The 13,971-nt window shown below is 29.0% G+C and overlaps 1 protein-coding gene across 1 annotated transcript; it reads right to left on the bottom strand.

Annotated features, from left to right (window-relative positions):
• Positions 1 to 6,713: 6,713 nt before the first annotated feature.
• Positions 6,714 to 10,282, bottom strand: LOC109819076 (prohibitin-3, mitochondrial). Its single transcript, XM_083065388.1, has 2 exons — positions 9,330 to 10,282; positions 6,714 to 6,993 (listed from the first exon to the last, which is right to left on the bottom strand). Exon 1 carries the CDS (start codon positions 10,175 to 10,177, stop codon positions 9,338 to 9,340), a length of 840 nt encoding a protein of 279 aa, XP_082921514.1. The 5' UTR covers positions 10,178 to 10,282; the 3' UTR covers positions 6,714 to 6,993; positions 9,330 to 9,337.
• Between the last annotated feature and the right edge of the window lie 3,689 nt (positions 10,283 to 13,971).

The following is a 13,971-nucleotide window of genomic DNA, read 5'->3' as shown; positions in this document are numbered from 1 at the left end:
CTTGAACTCCAACAACAATAAATGTGAAGGGTTAAATTGTTTTCAAAAATTTAATTTCATAGATACTAAATTTAACAATATTTATTGTTCTCATTTAAAATTAATAAATTCAAATTCTATAGTATGTTAACCTTTCAATATATTTTTGAAAAAAAAAACCAATTTTTATTTTAATATTATAAACAAGAAAATAAGATATTTAAGAATCAATTAGTTGTTTTCCCTTTTGAACATTATTCAATTATTTATTTACTTAATTTTAAAGATCATTTTTATAAAATTGATATGTTTATTTATATGGATATTTTAATAATAATCTTTGAACAATGTTCATCTCTTTTAAAACAATGTTTGAATTATAATATTTTAAAAAAAAATAGTATTTATTTAATGAAGAAGTAAATAATTAGTGGAGTAAAAATGAAATATCATGCAATTATCGCACTATATATAAATAATTACAATAATTTTTTGAATAACATTACATGAAATTATTACATAATAATAATTTAAAACTATAATAAATAATTCCATTTTTGATAGAGACAAATTATATATTAACATTAGTCAATAATTACTTCAAATATCATATACATGATAAGTTCAATAAATATATACTCATTATAATTTATAAACTTTATATAATCAAAATTTTCTATTATTAATTTAAAATAAAAATATTTTGAAATTATAAAAAAATATATATACTTAAACACATTAAACTCATAAATCCATAATTATTTTTTAATTATATTTATTAATTCTTATGATATAAATTGTTTTAAATCAAATACATAGACATCACTTGGGTTACCACACTAGTAACTTTGTAAAAGTCATATGATTACACAAACATCCATACAAATGTACAAAAAGTAAATATAACTAATAAATAGAAAGAAAGAAAAAACTAAACATAAAATAAGGTAGAGATAGTAAAACAAATCACAATACATGAGCATGAAATAATTAAAAAGATTAACAAAATGAACAAAATTACATTAATATCATTTTTTTTTACACTACACTAATGTCTCTTATAGATTACATTAAGAAGGGGAAAAAAGCTTTTTATTATTTCATGCTTGTATGTGTCCACTTGTTTTGACATTTCTATTATATTTTATACTTTATTCTTATTACTTTCATTATTATATTTTATTTATAACTTGAAAGTGATTGTAATTTTACTTCACAACTTATATGAAGATTTATGTTTAAGGTTTAATATTTTTAAATGGTCACTAAAAATTAATATTTTTTCTCTATATAAGTACAAATTAAAGTTTAAATTCCATAATTTTAGCTTAAATACAAATTCATTCCCTTTAAAATAAGATTATTTTCATATTAATCTTCTTAATTTTAATTATTTCCATTTAAGTCCTTTTAAATTTTAGTTATTTTTATTTAAGTCCTTTTTCAATTCACTTCTCATAATTTTCTCATCCAAAGTCTCTTCAAACTAGGGGTGTGCAAAAAATCCAAATTAATCTGAACCGATCCTTAACTGATCGATCCGTATTGAAAAATTCGATCCATTTTAAAAAAAATATGAATCGATCCATTTTATAAAATCGGTCCAGTTATCTGATCCATTTTTACAAAGTGGATCAGTTCGGTTTGGTTCGGTTTGATTTAAAAAAATGATTCATATATGAGTAAAAAATGAATAACTGCACCGAACCAAATCGATCCAATTTCAAAAAAACTGATCCATATTTAAAAAAAAAAAATCAAACCAATCCACTTCATAAAAAATGAATCGATTAATCGATCCACTTTTATAAAATGATTTGATTCAGTTCAATTTGATTTTTTCAAAAAATCGATCCATGAACACCTCTACTTCAAACCAACTAGGTTGGTGGTATAGGGCACATATAAAGACTTTTATTACTCTACGATATTTTCTAAGATATAGATAAAAAAAAAAAAAAAAGACTAAATTATTCTAAAGAATATTTTTTTAATTTAGGATTGTTGTTAACATTTTACATCTAAATTAATATATAAGTCAATATAACATATATATTTTTTATTTGATATACTCCTGATTCAAATTAGATTTTGGTATATTAAAAAAGAATATAAAATTCTGTATTATATTCGGTGATTAAAAAAATGGAATTAAAAACAATTTAGACATCTTTAGCAAAATAATTAATTTCAAAAATTGTAAAATACTATCTTTTGTTTTAATTATAAGTAACTAAATAATTTTTTCTTCAGTCCTAATTATAATCAACGTCATTAATTTTAAAAGTTACTCAGAGATGAATTTCTTTAATAACCTTAATTTATTGTTAACTTTATTTCATATTTATAACTAATATTAAATATAACAATCACTTAAAGAAAAAAATACCTTTAAAATAAAAATTTGAATTTATGATAAAATTAATTAAAAATAATCAACTAAATTATCTTCCTTTGTCTTGTTAATTTATCCTATGTTGCTTATAATTAGGATTAGATAGTAATAAAGATACCTCACCAAAATTAGGCAGTCTTAAAATATTAGTTACACTTAATCAATTCCTTCCAATATTATCATCAAGACAATATTATGTTATCATTTCCATAAATAAATAAATAAAAAACCAACATATAACACTTTTTTTTCACTATCATACATATTAACATGAATAGTAACTAAAACATTTGTTGATACCAAGCAAATTCATTTCGTTAAAAATATTTGGGCCTGAAAAGATTTACATCCTAAATAGACTAAGAACTTTATTAAAAATGTGAGTTTAGACTTATCTCTAATCAATTTGAAAGTCGGAAATTTATTTTCCAATAAGAACAAACCTTATTAACAAGACTTATTAAAATGATTTTGGTATTCTTATTTTAATTAATAAAAGTTGATTAATATTTATTTTAATTATTTGATATGCTTTGAATTATAATATAAGGTACTTTTATTAAAAGATTTATTTAAATGTTTTATTTAATTAATTAAGAGGAAAAAAAATTAGTAACTAAGGTCAAGTGTTTTAACTCAAGAAGGATTAAGAAAATAAATTTTAAAAGAGAAGTTTTAATCAATTTTTACGCATCTTCTCTTTTTATGTACTTGCTATTCTTTTTACATTTAGATATCAGAAAACAAGACCAAGAAAGGAATTACCCCAAAATCGATCATTCATCTTTTTCTACTCAACAAGGTAAGGGGAGAATGAGAAACTTCACTCAAGATGTGAGATGTAAGTTAAGTAGTGAGATTAGCCCACAATCCTATCTCTATTAATTGTCTGTGCATGAGGGGTTTTTCCCACTTGTACTCTTTTGCTGATATTCTTCTTCTTGTACATAATTAACAACATGAATTGTTTGGTTGTATGATTAATTGCATGTGTATAGTTGATAATTACATGATTTGAGACCTTTTATGGGTTCTCATGGAAAATCCTAAAGGAACTTGTTGTGATAGTTGAGCGAAGACATTGGTTTATGGGTAAATTCAATAGTGTAAGGTGTTAATGGTATGCTATAAAACATGTTTACAGATTGAATTGCATGTTTTGGTGAATTGGTGTGTGACTCATTTTTGCATTTTCCTATTGTGCATGTTGTTTCTGTTACAACGTCGGGTGCCACTTGAGACACTTCGAGTGTCGTTAAAGATGAGACCAAAGTTTGCTTTCAAGGTCTCTCACATCAAGCGTCAAATGACCCTTCTTTGGCATTGAAGCTCTATGGGGTTCCCTATGACGCTTCTGTCAAACATGAGCTAACTCTCGGCAAGTGTGGATGCTACATGAGCTCTCTATTGTCTTTTTTTTTGTGTGTGGTATAGACAAAGACCAATGTTGTCGTTTGGAGGTATCACACTAGGCACAGAACGTGTGTTGTCAGGTGCCATTATGTCTGTATATGTTGTTTGATGTTCCCTAGATTACATGATATTTTTCTTATGTTATGAAGTTGAGTTGTACATGAACTTATATACGTATAATTGTTAAAGTGGGTTAAAACCCATGAGTCAATCCGACCTACCACAGGTTTGAGCTAGATTGGGCCAAAAAAATTTGACTTGTTTCAATGATAAATAAAATTTGGCACAGTTCACTTATAACTCGACTCACCATGAGTCAACCCATGGTGAGTCAAGTTGACTCACGGGTTGACGCACTTAATATATTTTTTATTTTCTTTTATGTTTTCAAATGTTAATTTATGTGATTATACATTTATACCATTGACGAAATTTTGTACATACTACTTGTGAATTATAATAATTAGTGTCATTTTGATATTATTCATCAATATTTTATGTGACAACTTTGATTTTATATGTTAATTAAGTTTTGTGGATGATATCTAATTCTTTTTTGATATTTTATTTGTCCTATTTATTAACATAGTTGTAATTCTAAAATATAAGATTATAATATATATTTTTTATAAAATTCAATAACTTTTTAAAAAAAATTAATTTAAGTGAGTTAATCCACCGTGGTGAGCCAGGCCAAGTTGATTTTTTTTAAGCAGTCAACCCATGGTGGGTTGAGTGGAGTTTCCCACTTTGACAACTCTACATATACATGTGTATACGAGTAATTGATGAAGAATATGATATAATGAGATTTGTTATATGTGAATTATGAGATATATGAAATGTTATCCATAGAGTCTGTTTGACATGCATCATATACATAAAAATATTTTTTTTAAGGATACGATATGGAATACACCACAATTAAGGAATGTCTCCTTATGTAAAAGTTGTTGAATTCATGACAAGGAGGTTAAGAGGTGACACATTAAAAGACCCAAGAAGAATGGGCTAGACATGAAGATTTGGCTGTTTTAGAGCCTAGTGGACCCAATGGGCTTGGTGGACCCAAGTTGTTCTTCTCTTGGACCACACTCTAAGACACACTATTTGTACATATTATATTAGTATATAATTCATATATTTTGGTCTTGTATTTTGGATCACTTAGATTAGGATTTTTGGACCATAGGCTTATTAGGCCTATTTTTGGACTTAATAGGCCTTGGCTATTTTGATACCCAATATTGGGCTGATTTTGTTTCTTTTATTATTTTTTAGTGTTTGGTATAGTTTGGCCATTGTATTTAGGCCATTAGATTAGGATTTGAGAGTAAAAGATTAATTAGAAAAAATTAGCAAATTTAAGTTACATTTAGGAGTAATTTGAAATGCATTTAGTGCACATGTGCTAACCTAAGATTCATATCACATGATCAGCCCCAAATACATCTAAATTAACCCTAAATGCTACTTAAATTAAATTAGGCTGCACATTGGACAAAAATTGGCTGCCAAAGTATTTGAAATTCAAATTCTATTTGAATTTTCAAATTCTTGGCGCCAATTTAAGTTTCATGAAAGGTGGCACCAATTTCACTCCTATAAATAGAACTCTCCTAACTCCATTGTATTCACTTTTGAGATTATATTCAGAACATTGAGCTTTTAGCCAATTTTCTCTCTTCTTGAAAGTCCATTTTGGCGCCTAGATTTAGGAATCCTAGAAGGCTTCTAGGTTAGGCACCTTGTGAGCAATATTTTTCTCCTTTGGCTTAGGTGCTTCCCCCCTTTTCTACGTCTCAACCTTCTTCTCTGGACCTCTTCATGTCTAGAAACATCTGAAGAAAGATTCAAGGGACTTGGAGCAATTTAGAGAAGGAATTATCATCCATTTCTTCAAGAATTGTCATCAAAAGCTTAAGGATCAATCATTGGAAATAACTTGATTTGGGAACTTAACTATCCTAACCAAACCTTGATAGTATGTCCTCCTAGTGAGAGTGCATCGAGTGTGAATCAACATGTACTCCTAAACTACTCTACATATATTGTTAGTGACAATACACAAATGTAATGTTTATCTAGCACCACATACATGATAATATATAATTCGTATCTATTACATAATGCATCATGATTCATTTGTTATTGTTTATTGTTGTGACTACATAATTGTCATGATAGCATTTATTTATGTATGTTATACCTTGTTGTATGCCTTGTTTACATTTGAATATCCGATTTGCATTCTTATACCATAAGTCAAAGTGAGATATTTCTCACTTTCTTTTCTTTTGTGTTGTTTTCCTTTGATTGTTATGCAAATAATCTTCAACATGAGGTTAAAAATGTTAGTAATGAAGTTTAAACTTGAGTGTTGAACTTGTTCTAATAAGACATGTGACATCATGACTAAGTTAAACATAATTAAGATTTGTTTCATGTTATTAAATTTGATAACTTTAATTTTAATTCCTTTATAATTTTATTATTCCATTAAGCTTAATTTACAATTAAAATGTGTTTCTATCTACTTGTATGGATTTTGAGTTTATTACTTTACATGAGGTAATCCAATTATATATTGTGTTATGATACGAGCGATAGGAGATATCACAAAACCAAACACCACACTTAATTTGGTTTGGATAACTTTTTAATTCAAACTCTGAACCAAAATACAAGAACACCCATTAGGATCCAATTCATCGTATAAAAAGATGGTCTGTAATAAATAAATAAATAAAAGGACAAACCTATAGGCTTTGAGAGGGGGGCTTATCATCTTTTTGTGGGGTCAATAACATATTACAGTTAGATTGCCTGATTAAAAAAAAATGTATTCACGGTGATGATTATCTGATTCACCAGCAAAAATGGCCAAATTGAAATAAATAAATAAACAAAACTAAACCAAAGGCGATGGATGCAAAGAACCTACATTAACCACACAATCAAGTATCAAGTTCATCTCTCAACTTATATACTTTTGCATGTAGTTATTACTCTGCAACTAAAAAGGCCAATTTATCATGAAAAAACCAAGGTCCAAATCCATTTCCACCTCTTTACCTTTCTAAGAACAACAAATTATGCTAAAATGAGAGTCTACCGAGTAAAAACACCAGAAAATTATTTCCAACCGCGAAACTAAAACCAATGATCCATGCACGCTGTGAGACGACAGAAAATCTATTGTAGCCCTGAAATGAAGAAGGAAATGTGTTAGGGGGGTTTGGCAATGGGTAAATATTTTGGTTTGGGTCAAGACTGCAGAACAATAGATGCCCTTATGGGCTTTAACATGTCGCGTATTGAAAATGTGTTAAAGGATCACGTACTGTCGCAGAAAGGGTAAAGATCAATCTAAAAAGTAAGAGCAAATTAATGCCAATAACTTGATGCACAGAACAAGAAGTTTATGTCTTAATAAATAACCAAAATAACTTTGAGTTGAGTGAATAGTGTTAGCCGAAGCATCCCAGATAAAATTCATAATCATCTAATTATTATATCAGAAGGGAAAAAGGCTGCGTATTAACTTCACAGGACCCTTGCAGATATATTGTAAATTAGAAAAGTAAAAACAGGCACAGAATTTGGGTTCAAATGGTGGTAGGTGAGGGCAGTAGTGTGCAGTGGTGTACGCAAAAATATGTCAATGTCTGCAGACAATTTAGCTGTCACAGCTTTGTTTTGAAAGGTTAGAGCTCTTTAAGGAATTTATTTGGACTGATACTTAACAGGATGAACACTAATGATTTGTTGTAGGTGCACCGGCCTAATAACACCCTTCTTGCACAGTGCAATAGCTTGGCAGAAGTGTACTTTGTTTGAGCATTTGAACATGTCCACTAACCACCATCAAAATTTAATGGAGTAAAAACAAGCAAGAATATGGTCCGTTGAAGTGTGCTCTTGTAAATTTTAACAGACCACAGTTCATGAATTTCTGATCATCCATCTTTGTACTTCTTTTCTCTCAAGGAATTCTCTTTTGCCACTAAAAACAAAATTCAATTTTGCAGACAACTAAACCATCTCTTACAACTAATTTAAATCCATCAAAGCTAGGTATAAACCCCCAATGTATAAAGCCAAGGCAGAACAGCAGCAAGAAAAACTCACCTCTATTAACATAAACCTATCCATCTTGCAACCTACCCCACTAGTGGACACACAAACAACAAGAAACTAACATTCTTGGCCCTAAATAAGAAAGGTAAAAGGTACCACAAAAAATACTAATTATGCTCTCCGTCACTTGTTCTTTTAACAATTTCTCTAATATTAGGTAAAATCACATGCCGACCCTACAAAATAACATAAGTCCACCCCATTAAAAACATCGGCATTAAATTTCACTCAATCATAGAGAATATAAAAATGTATGTTGATAAAATTCCTCATCAAGCAATCGTTAACCAAGTATAAGACAACATTCAATGATCCTGCAAAGTTGAAAGAGCTAAACTGAAGTAACCTTGTTAATTCCATAGGAAAGCCCAATCATCAATTTTCCACTGACCAAGGAACAGGAATATTAGCAAAATGGAATACATATTTGTCACCCATTCTTTGGTCTAGACTCTGCTCTCCATTAATAATCCAAAAATCCAACTCCACTCTCTATTAACATAATCAGCATAAAATTTCGCACAATAGTGAAGAATGTTATAAAGAATGTTGCTGAAAGTGCAATGTCACCCGACGATTCCTCGAAGTTATAGTATCTTCAATAGTGCTCAATTAAGCAACCCACTTCAAGTTCTTAAGTAGGTCCCAGTAAGCCACATCAGAGTTTTGCACCTCACCCAAATTACACTCCAATTGTACAATCCTTAAACAACCAACATTTTCATGCTTCTTCTTCACTTAATTTTGTTTCACCGTAAAATTTAATCTTTTTAAGAAATAAATTATTTCTTTCACTCATAAGCAACTGTTTCTTATATAACAAAGGGTCATTAAATTTAGGAAACCAAAATAAGAAACAAGCTTAAAAAAAACGGTTTCCTAGTTTAAGCAAACAACTTAAACAACTCCATATGAATTGCTCTTGGGACATGAAAAAAGGATAAAACTAAAGTAGTTTTTACTTTCTGAATTGTTTTCTGATCAAAATTGAAAATTTTCTGTAGTAACTTGCATAATAAAAGTTTGCATCAAATGTCAATGTAGAAAATCAAGAGTAAATGGTCGGTTTAGTCTTGAATTTGGAAAATATTATCATGTTAGTCTCTAAAACTAAGAAAACGTAAAATAAGTTTACAAAAGTAAAAATTGATAATCACGCAAAAAATGAGCAATTAAATTGATAATATTGTCATATATTCAAGAATCAAAACGATATTAAGTAGTTGAAGTTAGAAACTTGTTTAACATTTTCTTAGTTTCTGAAACTAATGTCAGATCACATCACTCACCACTTTCAGGGACTAAAGTGATTGTTTACTATGTAGGAAATCAAAAATCCAATTCTGACAAATCAAGACCAAAAAGCATGAACATATAAGTTTAAAGGCAACATTTGAATTACCCAGATGATCATCGAGGAGCACCAAGAGCCATGAGCATGTTCTGTCCTCCAGGCAGGTAAGAGACGTTGGGGGACTTGGCCAGCGTGGCGGCGACTTCCCGGGAGGCCTCAATCCTCCTGAGCTCGATGAGGCCCATCCCGGCGGAGGCGGTGGCGTCGGAGATGAGCTTGGCGGCGTCGCTCTCTCCCTCGGCGCGGATGATGGCGGCGCGGCGCTCCTGCTCGGCCTTCATGACGACGAACTTGGACCTCTCGGCCTCCTGCTGCGCGACCTGCTTCTGCTCGACGGCGCGGGAGAATTCGGCGCCGTAGGAGAGGTGCGTGATGGCGACGTCGTCGAGGAGGATGTTGAAGTCCCTGGCGCGGCGGATGAGGCTGTCGCGGACGAGGGCGGAGACGAGGGGGCGGTCGGTGAGGAGCTGGTCGGCGTTGAACTGGGCGACGACGGCCTTGAGGACCTCGTTGCCGATGGAGGGGAGGACCTTCTCGTCGTACTCGAGGCCGAGGTTCTGGACGATGAGGGGGAGCTTGTCGGTGTCGGGGCGGGAGAGGACGCGGAGGGTGAGGTTAACCATTTGGAGGTCCTTGGTGCCGGAGATGGAGGAGAAGGTGTGGGGGCGCGTCCGGATGTCGAAGATGTACGGCTTCTGCACCCACGGGATCAGGAAGTGGGTGCCTTCGCCCACCGTCGAGTCCAGGATGCCGCGGAAACGGTCGAACAGGACGGCGCGCTGCCCGCCGTCCACCGTGTAGAGAGTCGAGGAGAGGGCCGTGGCCGCCGCGCCCAGGCCCACGGCCGCGCGGGCGATGTTCGACAGGAAGGAGACGGCCGCTTGGTTGCTTCCCATTTTGGGGACTACCGGAGTAGGGTTTAGGAATGGGAGAAAGAGAGAGGAAGAGGGTTTTAGGTTTGGATTTGATTGGGGCTTTTTGGTGCTAGTTTTGGTTTTGATCGGGATCTTGGCTGGTTTTTATTTATTTATTTTTTTTTTTAAATGTAACTTATGTAAGTGAATCTATTATTTAATTACATTAAAATTTAATGAACTGAGACTAATATAATTAAATTTATCTATTTTTTTTTTATAAAAATTTAAGTTTATACTTTTTATTTACTATTATATTTTTATTTTAAAAAATTAAAAAAAATGATATTTTTTTATCAAATGTAAAAGTTTGAATCTAATAGATTAATTATAATATTAATTAAGTTAACATACTTTTATTATTTAATTTTTATTTTGTTTTATTTTTAATAAAGATACTAAATATTTTGACTTACTAATATTTTATAATAGGTATAAATTATTTAATATTTATTATAAATATAATATTATTAATTAATAAAATAAATAATAATATAAATTAAATTTTAAAATAAATTTATTATTTTATTATTAGTCCAAATATCAATATTAATATAAAAATAAATATATTATATTATAATAATATTATTAATATAAAAACATAATATTTGTTATTAAAAAAAATAATATAGACAATTGTTATCAACTCATGTTTGAAGATTAGATGTACTTGTTTACACGTTAGCATGCTTTTAGCTTGGCTTGTTCAAGGGGTAATCGTTTTTTTTTCTTTTTCTTTTTATCTTTCTTTATTTTTGGCTTTCGGGAATGGAAAGAAAATTGTGTCTTGCGCGAGTAAGGAGGAAGTGGTGTGAAGCCTGTGATGGAAGATTTATTTTTTATTATTAATGAGTATTTTGTTGAATAAATTTCTTTCATGGATTTAACAAATCAAGTAGGTGGATATTCTTGCTCAATTTGACTTTTATGTAAAGTAAGAGTTAGGATTCCAACTCTACTATTCGGATGAATTTTTCAAATGTTTTATTATGCAAAATAAATATAAATTGGTAATTGGTGGAGTAAAATTATATTAAAATTATTATTTCTACATGTGTTTTTTTAATGTATAAAATTGCAAAAGAGTATTTGTCTTGATAACCAAAAATTTTAGCATTTAAATGTGTTGATATTTATATGTGGGTCAAAGTTTTCTTCATATAAATAAAGGTTAAAATTTGATTTATTGACTATTTGTTTAATGATTTTTTATTATTATTTAAATAGTAGGTAGAAGATCACACTCTCAAGATTATTGGACAAATAATTAATGACATATTGGCGATCCTTAGACTAAGTACCTCTGCTTACTTAATAGTTAATCGAAATTCAATTTTATTCAATTTGATCTAAGATTTTACTTGTTGAATTGAGGGTCAATAGAGATCTATTAAAGAAATTTCATCCCTTACACAAAGGATCTCATTGAGTAAATATGTCCATCAAAGTAGAATTTTAATGGTCCAATTGCATAATGGAAAACACAAGCCTAAATTTGATCCTAAACCATTTGTGTCAACTCATTATTTCTTGTTTAAAAATTGTAAGTACAATGTCACTCATACTAATCATTTATTGGTTATTGTTGCTTATTTTAATTATATTTGTAGATTAACACTTTGTTCCTAAAAAGTTTCCTAGTCACAGTGACTCTTGATCACCTCAATCTATAAGAAAGGAATTTTAATTATAAATAGTTTAGTTTTTAGGAGCCTAGGTGATCACATAGGATAGCCAAGACAAGTCTTTTTAAAAGCTAATAGTAAACAATCCTTTAGAAAAATATAGTTTGAATGTAGATAGTGTTGTAGGACTTATAAGGGTTCAAGGGGACCCCAAGACAGTAAAAATCCTTAAAGATAGGTCCATCCCACACTTGGAGAAGATAAATAAGTAAAACCTCTTTGATGATAAAAAAAAATAACACTTCTAATGCTTGTACTTTACTTTTTTTTGTAGCTGTTAAATAAGAAGAAAAAACTTTGTGATTTCAGGACAAATCCTCTTGAAGAGGGAGGAGATGATAACATGTCAAGGGACCAAAGCTTGAAAGAGTCAAGAAGAGTAGGATAGGCTTGAAGTAAGAAAGCCTAATCAATTATTGAACTTTATATTACTTTTAATAGCTTACTTTTTTATTTTTTGTGTATATTTTTTATTGTAAATATTTTTCTTATTTTGACTTCGTATTATTTCTTTTTATTCAACCAAATGAAGACCACACCAATTCTAGATCAAGAATCCGGTGTCGTTTTCTTCTTTGCCACTGTTTTATGGTATCATTCAAAAAGTGCATTTGATGAACTCGTTGTATATAGGAATAGTAAATTTCACTATGATTCTTTGATGTTTTGTGAGATTATATATAGACTTTTTTTTAAAAAAAAATTATCCTTGTGTTAATTTTCTTTAATCATATTTTTCTAAAATATATCAATTTAAATAAGTACACAATATTTTTTATATAAAGAATTTATTGATAATACTATTTTTTCGGTGTATCCATTAACAATAAATCGATAATTATTTTGTCATACTAAAAATTGAACAAATATTTTTTAATATTTATTTATATGTAATTAATTATTTTGAAAAATATGATTAAGATTTTAATAATTATATTTTAATCCGTCCTAGTCGATTAATGATAATTTTAGTAATATGATTAAATTTTTATAGTCGGTTAATATTATTAAATTAATTATATTTTTAATAATTATTAAAATTTTAATGATTTAAGCAATTTAAGAATTTCTGTTAATTAATATCGTAATATTCTTTATTTAAGAATAATTAGAAACAGTAATATTATAAGGAATGATTCCCTAATATTCTTTAATTATATATACTACCATTTTTATTATCAAATGATTTATTAAGGTTTTTGATTTTTTGTTTTACCCTAATTAATTAGTCTTAATTATGATTTATCAAATTTTTTATTAAAGATTTTTTGGTCTTAATTAGGAGTGATTAGAAATCCTAATATTATTAGGAATGATTTCGTAATGTTCCTTAACGATATAGTAAAATCAAATTATTTTGTGATACTAAAAATTGAACAAATATTTCTGTAAATTTAAAATTATATTGTATTTGATTTGATATATATATATATTTTAAATGATTTTCAATAGTAATTTATTTTATAATATTAAATATTTTTATCCAAATTTTATCCTTTATTTTGATATATTTGTTTTTTTAATTATTTCCGTCAGCAAATTTTTATAATAATGTAAAATTTTAATAATAATTAATAATTGTTAAAATATTTTATCTAAATATTTTCTTTTAATTTAATATATATATATATATATATATATATATTTAAAATTATTTTCAATAGCAATTTATTTTATAATATTGCGAAAATCTAATAATGTTTAAAAACCCTTCTTTCAATTACCTATATCCTTTATTATATATTTTTTAAATAGAGAGCTGCATAGTGCTTTTTTTATTTCCCTCTATTATAATTTATATCTATATATAAACATAATTTCTCATTTTCTTATATATATTTTATTTGACATTTTTATCTCTTAGTATTTATTATTTGTTAGTTAAATAATAAAATTAAAAAAGTTACAATTAAAACAAAATAACTGTAAATAGTTGTAAAATCGTGTTTCACAGTTTTTTCTATAAAAATAGTAATTGTTTTAATTTTTCACACTTTTATTTTTTTTAAATATTGAGACAAGAGTGCCTCTTCCCCCTTTAGCAGTCATAATGAAAAAGGTTAAAACTCTTATTTGGTCCTTTATAATATT

This window comes from Cajanus cajan, chromosome 10 (genome assembly GCF_000230855.2).
Source record: "Cajanus cajan strain Asha chromosome 10, NIPB_CcT2T_4, whole genome shotgun sequence".
Classification (NCBI taxonomy): Eukaryota; Viridiplantae; Streptophyta; class Magnoliopsida; order Fabales; family Fabaceae; genus Cajanus; species Cajanus cajan.
The sequence above is the reverse complement of the archived record's forward strand: the minus strand, read 5'-3'. Positions and strand labels throughout refer to the sequence as shown.

Bases quoted from the DNA above. Each gene is read 5' to 3' on its own strand.
- LOC109819076 (XM_083065388.1), bottom strand. From the start codon at position 10,177: ATGGGAAGCAACCAAGCGGCCGTCTCCTTCCTGTCGAACATCGCCCGC.